The sequence below is a fragment of the Limulus polyphemus genome, unplaced genomic scaffold (assembly GCF_000517525.1).
Source record: "Limulus polyphemus unplaced genomic scaffold, Limulus_polyphemus-2.1.2 Scaffold908, whole genome shotgun sequence".
Taxonomy (NCBI): domain Eukaryota; kingdom Metazoa; phylum Arthropoda; class Merostomata; order Xiphosura; family Limulidae; genus Limulus; species Limulus polyphemus.
In genome coordinates this window covers 289,202-303,092 of record NW_013666518.1, presented here as the reverse complement: position 1 = coordinate 303,092, position 13,891 = coordinate 289,202, and the positions used below count along the sequence as shown (strand labels likewise).

The window sequence follows — 13,891 nt, the reverse complement described above, 5'->3', positions numbered from 1 at the left end:
GACAAGCTTACCAGACAAAGCGGTTTTTTCTTGCAAGATGGAGCTCCTGCTCATTAAGCTTGAGTCACAAACCATAGGTTGAAGTTCAGAGCATTACTACTGTTTTTGTAGCCTGGCTAATTGACAAGTTTGAACACTGTTGATTATGTGTGATCTGTTCTTGGTTGTACCTTTTGAAAGTATACCGAATAACCAACTTCTAGGAGAACATTCATCCAAGTTCTTCACCAGGAGTTGTATGTAATCTCACAGGACCAAGTTTCAGATTTTGTAAATTCAATGTATAACAATGTTTCTGCTTTAAATGTTGTAAAGGGCAGATCTATTAAATACTAATGGTAGTCTTTTACCCTTTGTTTTATGTTTGTTTATGTAACAAAATGACATGGAGATGACTGTTTGCTCTCTCTTATTTTACCACTTGAGTAATGACTTGTTTCTTGGGAGGAAATGTTTGAATGATGCTTTTAAAATACCTGCAGTTAGTGTAGGAATTTATAATCATTCCAAGGCTTAATGAATGATTTTTTATGATTAAGTAATTACATGTAATGTCTTTTATAATCACTAATTGTTTTGTTATGTCGTAATACATTCCTAATGAAAAAGAAAACCAGCCACCATGGGCTAATACACAAGATACTTAAATATATAATTTTAGATCCAAGTTAGTTATTAAGGTTTATAACTAGTTAGATATCTGTTTAAGATGAAATTTATTAGTAAAACTATTTATAAATATAGACCAATCAAAGGAATTTAAAAGTTATAATGAGCAGTTTGTATTAATTCATCATGTTGACACCCTTGCTGTGTATGGCGCTATAAGCCCTAATTTTTATACATTTACATTTTCGAGATACACAGAAATATTTCTTTGACAACTTAAAATACTAGGTAAAACTGAAGTTTTACAATGGCAGTATTACAGTTTAAGTAGATTTTATGGTGTAATGGAAACAGTTGAGTGGTGTAGATATATTTTCACATTGGTAAGAATCTTGATACTTTAAAACAGTGATTCCAACTGATAAATTTTAAACTAGCTTTTTTCTTTTCTTTCACTTATTTCAAACTTATTTCTGGTAAAAATCTTCACTTTTCTTAATTTTCTTCATTATTTCTGACCACATATAAACATTTGCTGAAGTACAGAAGGCTTTGTTAAAATAAGTATTTTTAATAAACAAAATTTAATAGCATTAAATATCAACACACAATATACTTTTTTTTTTAGTGTATTCTGGGATTTATATTGTGCAGCCCCAGAGAGGAGAGACACCTGTGAACATTCTAGTGAAGCCAAAGCATTTCATGATTATGTAAGTAGAATATAATCATGATTTCATTATGCAGTGATAGTTATAGTGTGTTCCTAAGCATTATAAAACAATACAAACATGTGTGTTAATGATCAAGTGATAATATTTTAAGTAATAAATGGACTATCTATGCTTGTGTTTATTTAAAGTTCTGGCATAAGAAATGTTGTTTCTTTTCAATATGTTTAAGTCATCTCTAAATTAGATTAGTGTTCAAAATAAGTTGGTAAAGTAAAAAATACTGGAATAGTAACCTTTGAATTACTTTTGGGGATCCAGAGCCTATTATTTAGTTTGATATTCATTTTAATAAATGAAATGTATTTAATACATTATCAATTAAGACAATTCAAAATAAGCATTATTTTTATTTAAAAGTTAATTAGGATAAGTTATCTCTCATAATTTTGTGAAATAAGCTAGGCCTATTCTCAAAAAGGACCATTCCACATAAATTAACTTATTTTTACCTTTATCATTGCTATTTGTAGTCTCAGCATCTCCTTTCCTTATTTGTTTAATTAGGAAATGAGCCATTTTGTTTTGGTTAGTTTTTTACACTTGAGTATTAGACAAGAACATAAGTTTGCTTAATGTGATGGAGACAATAACTGAGGCAATTTTTTGAGTTTCTTGGTAGAAATATAAACTGTTATTTGTTTTTCAAACTCATAGTTAATCAGTAATGAATTTGTTAATTTTTTATTAATATAATTCAAAAATGCTTAATGATCTTGTTAGATTTCATAAAATTTACCATTAAAGATTTTCCATCAAATATATGGATCTTTTATTGAAATTTGTGTTGATTTCTTGATTATTTCTAATAAAACATATCTTTATGGTTGCTATTTGTTCATGGAAATGAGGTTTTTCAAAATAAAATATCAAGATTAAAATCTAATTGTGTACCTAAAATCCAGCCTTTTTTGTTCTTCTTCTTATTTTTATATTGGTCTACATTCAGTTCTTAATTGCTATGAATTTAGGTGCCATAGGAATAACATTTAGTTGAATATCCAATGAAATGAGAATACACAAAGGGAAACATGTTAACGATACAAAAAGTATGGTCTGTTGTTTTGCAAATCACTCTTGATCTTACACAGCAAAGTCATGTAATTTGCATTATTCATTTTGAAGTACTTAAAATTGGAATAAAACTTTGTGGTTTTAGGATGCAGTTTTTCAGGATCAAGGCAGTGAACTATATGCTTTTAAAAAGGAATATGACCTATCCCTAATAGGTAAAGTTATGTTTTTTAGTACACAGTATTAAAAGTATTGGGACTATTTTTTTCCCCATGCTCAAAATTAAGCATTAGATTTAAATGAGTTATTTCTAGACAGAAAATTTGTTTTTGAATCATGAAATTTATGGCACAGTATCTATAATTTGAGTCCATTATCTCTCAAATGTTTACTTAAATATGGTAATTGGAATTGAGAATTTAACAATCAAGTCCATTGATTGATTGGACTCTAATGTGGAATACTGTACGTGAGTGGACACTAAGGTTAATTGCTTCTTTCTGTTTGGAGAAATCCTCTTTCTGATGAGAGAAAAACCCTCTTTAATAGTATGAAACATTTTTCTTTCCCTTCACTACCTGATGGAACAATGAGGACACTAAAGTTGCTTAGAGTAGGCTTTATTTTGATATACGATAGTCAGAGGTTGGCAGTTGTGGGTTATTTGGACTGTCACGCTCATGCTAGAAAAACAGTTGGAGTTGTACTGGTAAATGAAAGTCTGTGTGGTTTTCTTCTTTCTAGATATATTTGCAGGAAAGTCTGAGATGATCCATGGAATGAGGTAATAGCACAGTTTCATGTAGTAGATGTGTTCAACTTCCAGAACACACTTTTTCCTTGTTTGTAATGTGACCAAAACATCTGCAAAACTGTCATAGCAATCTGTATAGCATTACATATACTATAATTTTCCGTGATTATTTAAAAGGAAAGAATATTCTAAAATTGTACAACTCTGATAAAGTATTCTTTTTGAGGGAATTATGCTTTTACACCTTAAAAAAAACAACAACAACAAGAAAATCTGAAGTAAAAACAGTCACCTCACATAGCATGGAGTTGATTTCTTAAATATTCTTTTTTTTTGCTACTATGTTCATAATGATGATATTTATCTCTAAGAATATTAAGTTATTTTTTTGTTTGTTTAAAGAGCTTATGAAATTGTTCATTACCATTTAATCTACTTCTTGGTCAGTCATATAGAGTTTTGAATGTGAAGAGATTTAAATGTGAATTCTTTTTTCTGATGCTAATATTTTATATAACTGAATATTAAATATTTAAAATTATTCACCTGTTTTTGTTCAGGTAAGTAGTTTGTCTATATCTTTATAGTTAATGGTTCATATGACATTTAAATATTAAAAAGATAGCTTTGCCTGTTAATGTAAAGTTAAAAAAAATTGTAGAATTATAAAAAAAAAGTTTTTCACAGTGATCATCATTATGTAGTCCATTATATAGATGAACACTAAACATTTTTATAGGTAAAATTGCTTCCATTGTATTGTAATGACAGTTATAAAATTGAAAAATAAGTAAACATTTTATGATGTTTGATTTACAAAAATTAGTCATCCTATAAAATCCCTTTAAAGAGATCTTATTTCAAGTCACAACACTGATCATTGGGTTGTTGATTTTTCAGAGTAGAGAAATCGGTCAAATCTTTTATAAAGAGTGTTTGAAAATCCATTTTTACTTCCTAGAGATTTTCTTAGTGTTGTTAGCTTACATCCGTAAGTATAGTATAGAATAAGGTTAAATAGGAAAAGTGTAACAGTGGTTAAGTTAAAAACAAGAAACTGCTATAAAAAAACTATTTTATAAAATTAAGTATATGAGAAAGATGTTCTAACCTGCAAAATCTTGTCTTAGATGTGTAAAAAAATAAAGTTTTCTGGGTTTTGCTGTTTAATAAAGTAAACAAACAAAAACCTGTCAGGAAATCAGATTGGTCTTTTTCCTTACCAAGAGCTATCTTGAATCCGTAAAAGTATATCGGTTAATAATAAATAAAGCTATGTAAAAAAACAAAAACTGAGGAAGTTATCTAAGACAATGTATAGAGCACTTCAGCTATTTCTTGTTTTTTCAAACGTTTTTATACTGGGTGTTGAGATGGTATAATATTTTGAAAGTAAAGGAATGTGTGTATATAGATTCCTAGTACTTAAACCAAGAAGAAAGAGAGAGAGACGCCTATGTGTTTAATTGTTTCATATGCATGGTGACTTGTACCAGAGTGGAAAATTTTAACAGATGGAAAGAAAAAAAAATTAATATTAAGTTTAACTGAAATATTCATGAGGGTTTAAACTGCATCAATGAAGTAAGAGTCTTATTTAAAAGTGGCCAACATTATTTGTTCCAGTTTTTGAAATTTAACAAAATTTGTAATCTACCTTATCAGCATGTACCCATTTGCTCTCTTCTTTTTTAACCCTCGATTTATTCTCACACCCTCCTGCTCTGTGCTCTTGTCTGTTAAGATTTTTGCAAAAATGAACATGACATTAGTTTCTTGAGTTATGTGGGTGTTGGGAGTTTTTGCTTTCAACATAAAAATTGAGATGAAGCCTTGTTACATGAACTTGCTTATATAGCATAGACCAGTGGCTCCCAAACTAGCGTCCACACATGAATGCAAGAAGAAATGGATGAAGTTTCAGTGCAAACTAGTGAGGTTGGGAGGTGGAGCCACCACAATCTTAGCTCTAAGTACACAAACTTTTATTTTAGTTGACTCTGAACTGAATGGAATATGTTACTTGAAAGGAAGTGTAAATTGAAAATTATGTGATTCAGAAGACAGCTTATAAATTTTTTATTGTCAGACACATGAATATTACATCAGTCAAAAGAAATATTTAAGCTTTACAAATGGTTTACACAAACGTTAATGTACTGGATGTTAAACAAATTTTGCTTTAAGACATTAAAATTACATGTGTTTAAATTTAAAGAAATACACAAAAGCATATTTTAAGTATATAACAACAAAAACCTCAAAAATATTGAAATAATAACAATGTACAGTTTGAATAACATAGCAGTAGAACACAAATATGGGTTGTTTATAGATTAACTTCTCTTTTACAAACAAACTGAAATATCCACATCTAAAGTTTTTTCAAAATAATAAGTTAAAAATTGTTATGAAGTGAAAAAATAAATAAAAAGTTACCAAGCACTTTTTTTGGTTTTAGGACAACAAATCCATAGAAATTAATAAGCTATTAAAAACAACTAAATATTGCTATACGGTTTACATGTCTGTAAATGATTATGCATACAAGTATGAATGGAAATGTATATATATTTATGGACTTGGTAATTTTATAGTTTGGTCCTGATACTATTAAGATGCATCATTTTATCTTTGTATGTATCTTTGTTATATTCCTTCTGTGAGAATGAGACAATTCAAGTGACAGTTAGTTAACTATTGCCCTTTACAAACCAACATGCTTGTTATAAACGTGCCTACCTTTGCTTTGATGGGTCACTTCTGTAATTCTTTTGCCAGCATGACAAAAAACCAAATATGGGGATATTCGAGAAAGACGAAAAACAATTTCGGAGAAATGTTTTTATTTTACCTGACGTCTGGGCTAAAATCAATTGTACAATATGATTATTTTGAGGCGTGCTCACTAATAGTAAGAAATACTGGTACTTGTACATAATGTTTTAGAACTGCCTATGTCAAAGCCTGTATATTATTCTGTTTTTATCCGCTGGTCATAGAATGGCTCCGAGTTTTTTTTATCAACTACAAACTTTTAGCTCATAGCTCCATCATCTCTTGACCGATTTGAGACCTAATTACAGTTTTGGACTCAGGAGGTCAAACCCTTTTGATTGATGTATTTGACCACGCCTAAGGTCTGGTAGAGATCCTGATAAAATCCAATCGGGTATACGCGCGCCCCACGCTTGGTATTGCTGGCGCACAAAAATATAGCTAATAAAAAGGGGAAAATATCTCGTAGATTAATTTACTCTAATCCTGCCCAAAATAATTTCAAGTGTCGCGGCTAATGAGGATTCCTTCTTCTTTGTTATCCTATTACCCACTTATGGCAAGGGTAATACGAAAAGCATTCTCACTTTTTTTCTTTCATCAATTGATTTAACATCTAGAAATAGAAAAACTTAACCCACCCTTACTGTTTGGCACTTCAATATACGTTTTCGAACTTGCGCACCACAAAACCAGCAATATACGCAATAATGTGTTCAGAAATTCCTTCACACTTCTATTTGTGAAACCAATGACAACACAACTCAGTCAGTATCTTTATTGTTATCAAAAACTTTTGCAAATAAATAAAATCGTTCCTCATTAATTACTACAGAAGGCTGAACTATAGTAAACAACTTGCACGCTGATTTTTGGAGCTGACAAAATATGACAACAGTTGATGATGACAAAACCTTGTCGAAACGTTGTACATTTGCTGTTATGTTAAAATTGTATTAAAGTTTTTCTTCATTACCCATTCAAGCCGTCTCCAACCATTATTGTTCAACATCATATATATATATACAACACTTAAAAAATGATTTCCGTATATTATCGGCTGTATCGTACGATTATTATTTATCACATGCAAAACGATCCGCTATTTTGTCTGTTTATCAGACGCTGACATGCGCAATGCGTTTTAGGGCGATTTCGCATGAATTAATGGTTACCTGGCCCTACTGACAGTATGGGTCAGGAAACCAGGCCAAGGGTGTCCGAGTTCTTGGGGGAAAGAGCCTGCAGCTAAAACGTTTAGGAACCCCTGGCGTAGGTAGAAACAGGGTAGGATAACCCCGCTCACTGGTTGGTGATGAATTTGCCTATACTTGATCACCTCAAACTAGCCTTAAATCAAAATTGCTTCCGTTGTGACGCCACTGCACAGGATATATTGTAAACTGTATCACACACGTACATGATGAGAAAATCTGCACAGTATCTTATTATTACAAAAATTTGTGTTCTGCTTTTAAACTATGGAGATAATTTTCGTTTTGGGTAATGGTATTTTTGAAACAACAAAACATGTCTATAGTTGCGATATTTGAGACCTAGGAAGATTGACGTATATAGAGCCTTAAACTTTTGTAAATGTGTATGATACGATTAATATGGACTGGAATTTAGTTTTAGTTAATAGTCACTCTAGCAGGTCCTCTAATATATAGATGTTCAGTATCGTGATCGTTAACGTAACATATGAGCTAATATAAATGATACTGTAATAATAAGGGAAGCGAACGAAGGTCAAGGAGTCTTTTAAACTTTGGTCTTGGCTAGGAGTGTTCCTCATTCGTAGCTGATAACAAAAGAATGCTTACAGATTAGATATTTTGTTTAACGTCATAACCACAGAGATTTCGTTTTTGGAATAGAAGTTGGTTATATATGTATGATCATAATAAAAAGGATTAAGAGAAATATATCTTAATATATGAACATTTGCATGGTACTGGATTTAATGCTGTATTTATTTAGAACATCATTTCAGTAGCAGTGGCGTAAGTATGCCCCCGCAGTTGCAGGGGGACGAAGAGTCTGACAAGTTTAAGAACTGCCGACAAGGGGAATAAATGTACGAAGGCCAATTACTTTTTATGTGTGTGTGTGGGGGGGGGGGGTCTTTTTTAGTTACGCCACTGTTCAGTAGCTTTACTAACTTTTATTAAATAACTGCCCCCCAGTGGCACAGCGATATGTCTGCGGACTTACAACGCTAGAAACCGGGTTTCGATACCCGTGGTGGGCAGAGCACAGATAGCCCTTGTGTAGCTTTGTGCATAATTAAAAACAAAATTAAATAACTTACAGTTGTCGTCAGAGCTTCATATTTTTCACGAGAACCACAGTTTAATATTAATATTTCGTAACTGTACACTCATGGAAGAGATTTCTTTTTTTTTCCCTGGCAGGACAAATGTAGTGCTGCAATGGTCAGTTTATAGATGGAATATTGCTCGGCGCAAAACACTAAGGTGAAATGCTTTCTATATATATTTTACACAAAAGTTATTCATTTTGTGCAGTTCCTAGAATTTCATATGAATATCAACACTGATCCGTCAGTCTTCATACGTGCTGAACGGTCAATCTGAGAAGAAAACTTAAGAACAAAAATGTTTCTTTTTTTTTGTGAGGGAAATTCACGAAAACATCAACAACAAAAACAAGATTTCCTCAGTTGAATGATTTCAAGAAATATTTAGAAAATAGGAGCATGAACTGGGGGGGGGGGATGAATGTGTTTGAGTATATATTTGTTGTTCGGTTTATGTAACTTTTTTCATGTCGGTGTTACATACATGCATAATTTTACTGTACCATGTTGAATAAATTAATTTGAATATCTTTAACACCTGTTATAGAAATGACAACTGTCAAAAAGCGCCCACATCGGTAACGGTCTTTTCTTGCGCTCAGTAAAATGACAAGGAACGGCGGTATCTAGTAGAAAAACTCTCCATGGCTACATAGCGAGTCTAAGCCCTCTATTGTGCTGGATGCACCCATTGCATCCAAACCCAAACATTTTGCCAATAATGTTTTGCAGCCAGTCTTATTTGCTTAAAACACACGTAATGCAATATTCCATATTAAAATAACACATGCAATGAGAAAATGCGGTTTTAAACAGCCTACTACACAACCATATTGCGTGTACACCATGATCCAGGGGATTGGGTTGACTGCAAAATTTATATTTATTCCTCACAGTTTTTAAGGAAATTACCGTTGATTTGTATTAACGGGTATCTGCTAGTTTTTATATAATAGTAATGTTAAGCGGAAATGTCACGTAGTCTGAGTTCATAAATTTGGTTATAGCGCCCTCTACGTTGGTTATCATAGATTCGCCTTAAATTAAGTATTAAGTTGTGTATAGAGATCCAGTAAGCAACACTGAAATGTACGTACGAGTGTCATTTTGGTCACTTTTTAAGGTCCGAACATCTTTTCTGTAGTTTATCGGGTTTTTTAATTTTATTTAAAGCCCTGCTACATGTGTAACGAGGAACACAAAGTATGCATACTATTTTTATTTGTTTCGTGAGACTTTTGAGATTGACCAAACAAGCAAGTTTTTTTTTAACTCTTCCTTAAAGGCGCAAAAAAATAAATAATACAAACTGTTATGGAATTGATACAATTTTGGCACGTGAGTATATTGAATTGCGTATTATTTGCCTGCTAATTGCGTGTTCGAAAGTTTCAAAATGTTTTCCCATCTGCTTTAAATTCTCACGAGGAATTCTTTTGCTGTTACCGACAATATATTTTGCAATATACGTATGCCGTAACGCCATGTAAACGAACTAGACCATAAACTGTGTTGTTACTAGTTAAATCCTTTAATATCAACAGTTGAAAGTCTTTCAGTTGCGTGCAAATTTGTTTAATGGTGTTTGGCCTTTTAAGAAGAGCGAATAATTTGGTAATTTATTAAAGAAGCTAGAGCGTTAAAAAAAACATGATTGGCGAATTATTTAATTAGAATACGACACCATACCATTCAGAGAAGTATTGACTACACTTGTACCTTGTGCTGCTTTCGAGTGCCTGCTGGTCGTGCGTCATAACAAACATCATACTCACCATGGTGATGGATAGAAAGGTTTCGACAACTCTCAGTGATCAGTGCTAGTATGTCAAGTAGGTGAAATAGTCGGAAACGTTTGTCACCCTAACTTCGTAACTAGCCCTGCGCATTAAATTTATTTTGTAATAGAAATTAAGATACATTTCAATTTTTAAAACAATTTTTTTATTCTATTTTAATTAGTATATTATGGGAGTTGAAACATTCAAAACATTTTGTGAATACGACATGAAATCGAAAGCCTTGCTGGTTTTTCTCTGATCCCATCTATAGATTGTTACTGATATTATGAATTGACTGTTGACCGTATTTCTTTTTTTAAATAATTGACAAATGTAGGTAGGTAAATTATGTTATATCGTGTTCTTCTTACACCTTTTGATACACGCAAGTACAGACACACTTCTTAGTTTATTTAATTAATTTCCAGCTCTGAAGAGTCATGCCAAACTTTGAGATTTCTGGACAGGGAAACGAATGAAACAAACAATTATATTTCACGTCTTTGTTTTAGATTTAATTAAGTGTTACTTTATCGCCGAGTACAGGCGGATTTAACAACTTTTGAAAACCGGACATATGATATACATGAATATATCAGTGTGTAACTGAATCGGTGTTAGAATTGATCCGGTTAAGTTCAGCTGGTATTGTAGTCATCGTGCTTGCCCTGTTGTTAAAATAAACAACTAAATGTTAAGTATCTGCTAACTTTATGGAACGAAATTTGATATTTTTAACGTTTCTAGACGCACTCGGACTGTTGTTTCGCCATCGATTGCGTTTTTATGTATGCATTTGTATGTATACAACTAGTGTCATGTGAGATTAATTTTCATTCACTAACGAATTGCGATCGCAGTAACAGCTTTTAGTTCTTACGTCTAAGGTCATGCCAATGTCTTGATAGTTGTTACGGTTTAAAAGCCGAAAGTCGGAGAAATATTTGATTTGTCCATTGTGGTTCAACATCAGAGATGTATAAAAATAAAATTTCAGATTATCTTTTATCTCCCACAAGCCCATGCCCAAGAAGTGTTTTGTTAAATACCAGAACTCATCAGTTAAGCTGGTTGATGATAGACAAAATACTCTATGAAACGCTATTTATATATGCAGTATGATACTTTAATAAAAGTTAAGGTTTAAACGCCAAAAGCTAGCGAGGTATGAACGAAAAGTTTCTTGGACAGTTATGGGTGATGAAAGGTAGATATGGCGTGCTATGTTTTCTTACCTCTGGTTTTGAGTCACGATGGTCAAATTGAGAGAAATGCAGTTTTAAGAGGTGCCTTGAAACAGTTACTACAAGAATTTGTTGTAAATTTTCTTTTTCTGTTGTTTGTGGGGGCTTTATGGAGATGAGATTCAATACATCTGTATGTTTGGCTTTCTTGCAGTCAGTGTGTGGTTTCTTGACGTTTGTGTGCACAGTGTAGCCTACAAATCAGCTGCCCCATAACAACATCCTAATTGTTATTAATTTTCACCTGTTTCAGTTTCGTGTACAGTTGGATGGAGGCAGAGCGAATTCTGCAAGTCCATTGTTATCCGAAGAAGTTTAGATTGGGAGGGGGGCAACTAGTTTTTGGAACACACCGTGTTTGTGTCAAACGACTACCTGCGAATGGTACACATGAAAGCGTATACTTGCTCTATTCTCCCGGGACATTTTGAACGCCTGGTTCAATAAAAAATCTTTAATAACCATAGGTGCAGATAGAGGCAGAACTATTTTACGAGAATTACAAGTTAAATATGTATTTTTCTCCGTCACAAAATAAATGTATTCATCCGTAATCCTGAACACGCCGTTGTAAGGGCTTTCAACATTAAAGTAAAATTTGTTATCAACCTCACACCTAAACCATTGTTTCCAAATAGGCCCATTTTACTGCACACACTTATACATTCCGCGTGTTGGTGGCAGTTTCGCCAATGAGAGGTGGGGGGGGGGGGATCATAGCACATCAGTATTAGTATAATTACTTACATGGAACTCAATTAATATTATAATAACAAGACCACCTACACTGGACTTTAAAGTTATCACTTAGATGTAGATACCACTTGTGTATTTAAAAGGGTATTTATGTCATATATGCGTTGGTTGCTGTATTATGTGAAGCAAGTGACGCTTTGCTTCTGAACTGTTTGCTAACATATGCGATCAAATGAAGCGAAATACTTTAGTATGAACTGTTTGTGATCGAATTAAGAGAAGAGCAAGATTGCACTAAAGGCTACAACAATACTATTCAAGGACATGATCTTGAAAAGGTGAAGAAAAATCAGTGTTAACACAATGTAATACATCACATAAACCTGATTCGAGAGTAACATCTGTAGCATTTGATAGATTATTAATAATAGTCCTGGAGGGAGGAAGAGGCTTGCTGAGAATCTGACGCTCCAAGGTCGTCCAACGATCCAGAACATGGCCTTGAAAGGGGTCAGAGTAAGTGTGCGGACCAGCAAAACTCTGACCCCTTTCAACTGACCCTTTGTAGTAATTAAATTAATGTTATTCTGAAATCATTCACCAAGTACATAGGGGGGAGGAAAAGGTCAAATATACCTAACTCTCCCAGGTCTACAAAGAACTGTAGCCCGATACAGACAAGATAAACTAATATATATATATATATATATAATAATAATAATAGTAGAAAGAACGCAGCAAATATTGTGTTTCACCACAAGAACTCATTTACCAGTGCTATAGCCTCAATCAACGAATATACAAGATAATACAAGCAGTGTTAAAATTGAATATATATTTATTAGAGTGCTAACGTGTTCGTAGAGTGTGTGTACACTAAAACACCACTCTACTCAAACTCTTCTGTTTGTTTTTTCTTTATTATTTTCTACCAATTTCGTGGCTTCAGAGGTCATTCTTCAGAATGTATTTACAGAAAATCTGTAACAACAACATTCAGGTACTTTTCAAGTATATATCACACACACACTCAAACACATATGTTAATCTTGTCAACATGATTGTTGAACATCGATTTCTGTTTCAATATTCATGGCAGGAGGGTGGCTAATGAGCATGGCGGTTAGAAGACATTTCTTTCTATAATCGCTTTTACAAACTAGGCTTGTGTTCAAGGAGTTGTTTGCTTTTGTTAGAATTCAGATGAAGGAAAAGAGTCAATTTCAGACACGTTATCTTCTCTTCACTCTTTCAAGTTCTTTAGATAATCAAGGCACTAGTAGCATTATCTAGATTTGAGAATAGCATGGAAGTCGTGTGCTTGATGTGGTGGTGAGTCCACTCAGTTGGACGGGTGTTATGGGTTTCTTAACCATAAATAACGAACGATCTCAAGATAATCAGAAACTAAGAGGTATTTTACCTCCATTCTGTTACAATGCGTAAAAAAGTGTGCTGTCGTTCGTGATGTTTAACATTGGTCAGTTAAAACCTGGTTATCGTAAGGTGTTTTTTGTTTACAATGACTTGTCTAGGTTATTCAAACTGACGTTAGAAGGGTAAATTTCGGCAGAGGCATTTCTAGAGAGGACAGTAAAACGGCACGTGTAGTCGAACGTTACTACAACATATAATGTAAAATTGTTGTAAGTAAATTAGTAAAACGTTTCGGTTCTGCAGGATTGATACTTTGTGTTTTGTGCAAAAAAAGAAAGAAAAAAACGTTACTTTCCAAACTGTTTTGAATTTTCCCACTTCCAGCCATTGTTTACAGTGATAAATGTTCCTTATGTGCACTATAAACAGTTGATATATATATATATATATATATTGTGGTATTTACTGCGTGAACATCCCCGTCCCTCCACCAAACCAAATAGTCGCGTCCCCGTTTCCCTTTACGACCGGTCCGGGGGGTCGGGGGGTTACGTTTAAATTAAGTTGGTCGGGACCGGTAACTA

The 13,891-nt window shown here is 33.1% G+C and overlaps 1 protein-coding gene across 6 annotated transcripts in view; it reads left to right on the top strand.

The window, feature by feature from the left end:
• The window catches only part of LOC106461170 (single-stranded DNA-binding protein 3-like), a 226,729-nt gene that overhangs the window by 21,387 nt on the left and 191,451 nt on the right, over nt 1-13,891 (top strand). For all 6 annotated transcript variants that reach the window (XM_022388031.1, XM_022388035.1, XM_022388034.1 and 3 more), the window contains exon 4: nt 1,238-1,322. In XM_022388031.1, coding sequence (XP_022243739.1) covers nt 1,238-1,322 — 85 coding nt within the window. The remainder of the gene's footprint in view (nt 1-1,237; nt 1,323-13,891) is intronic.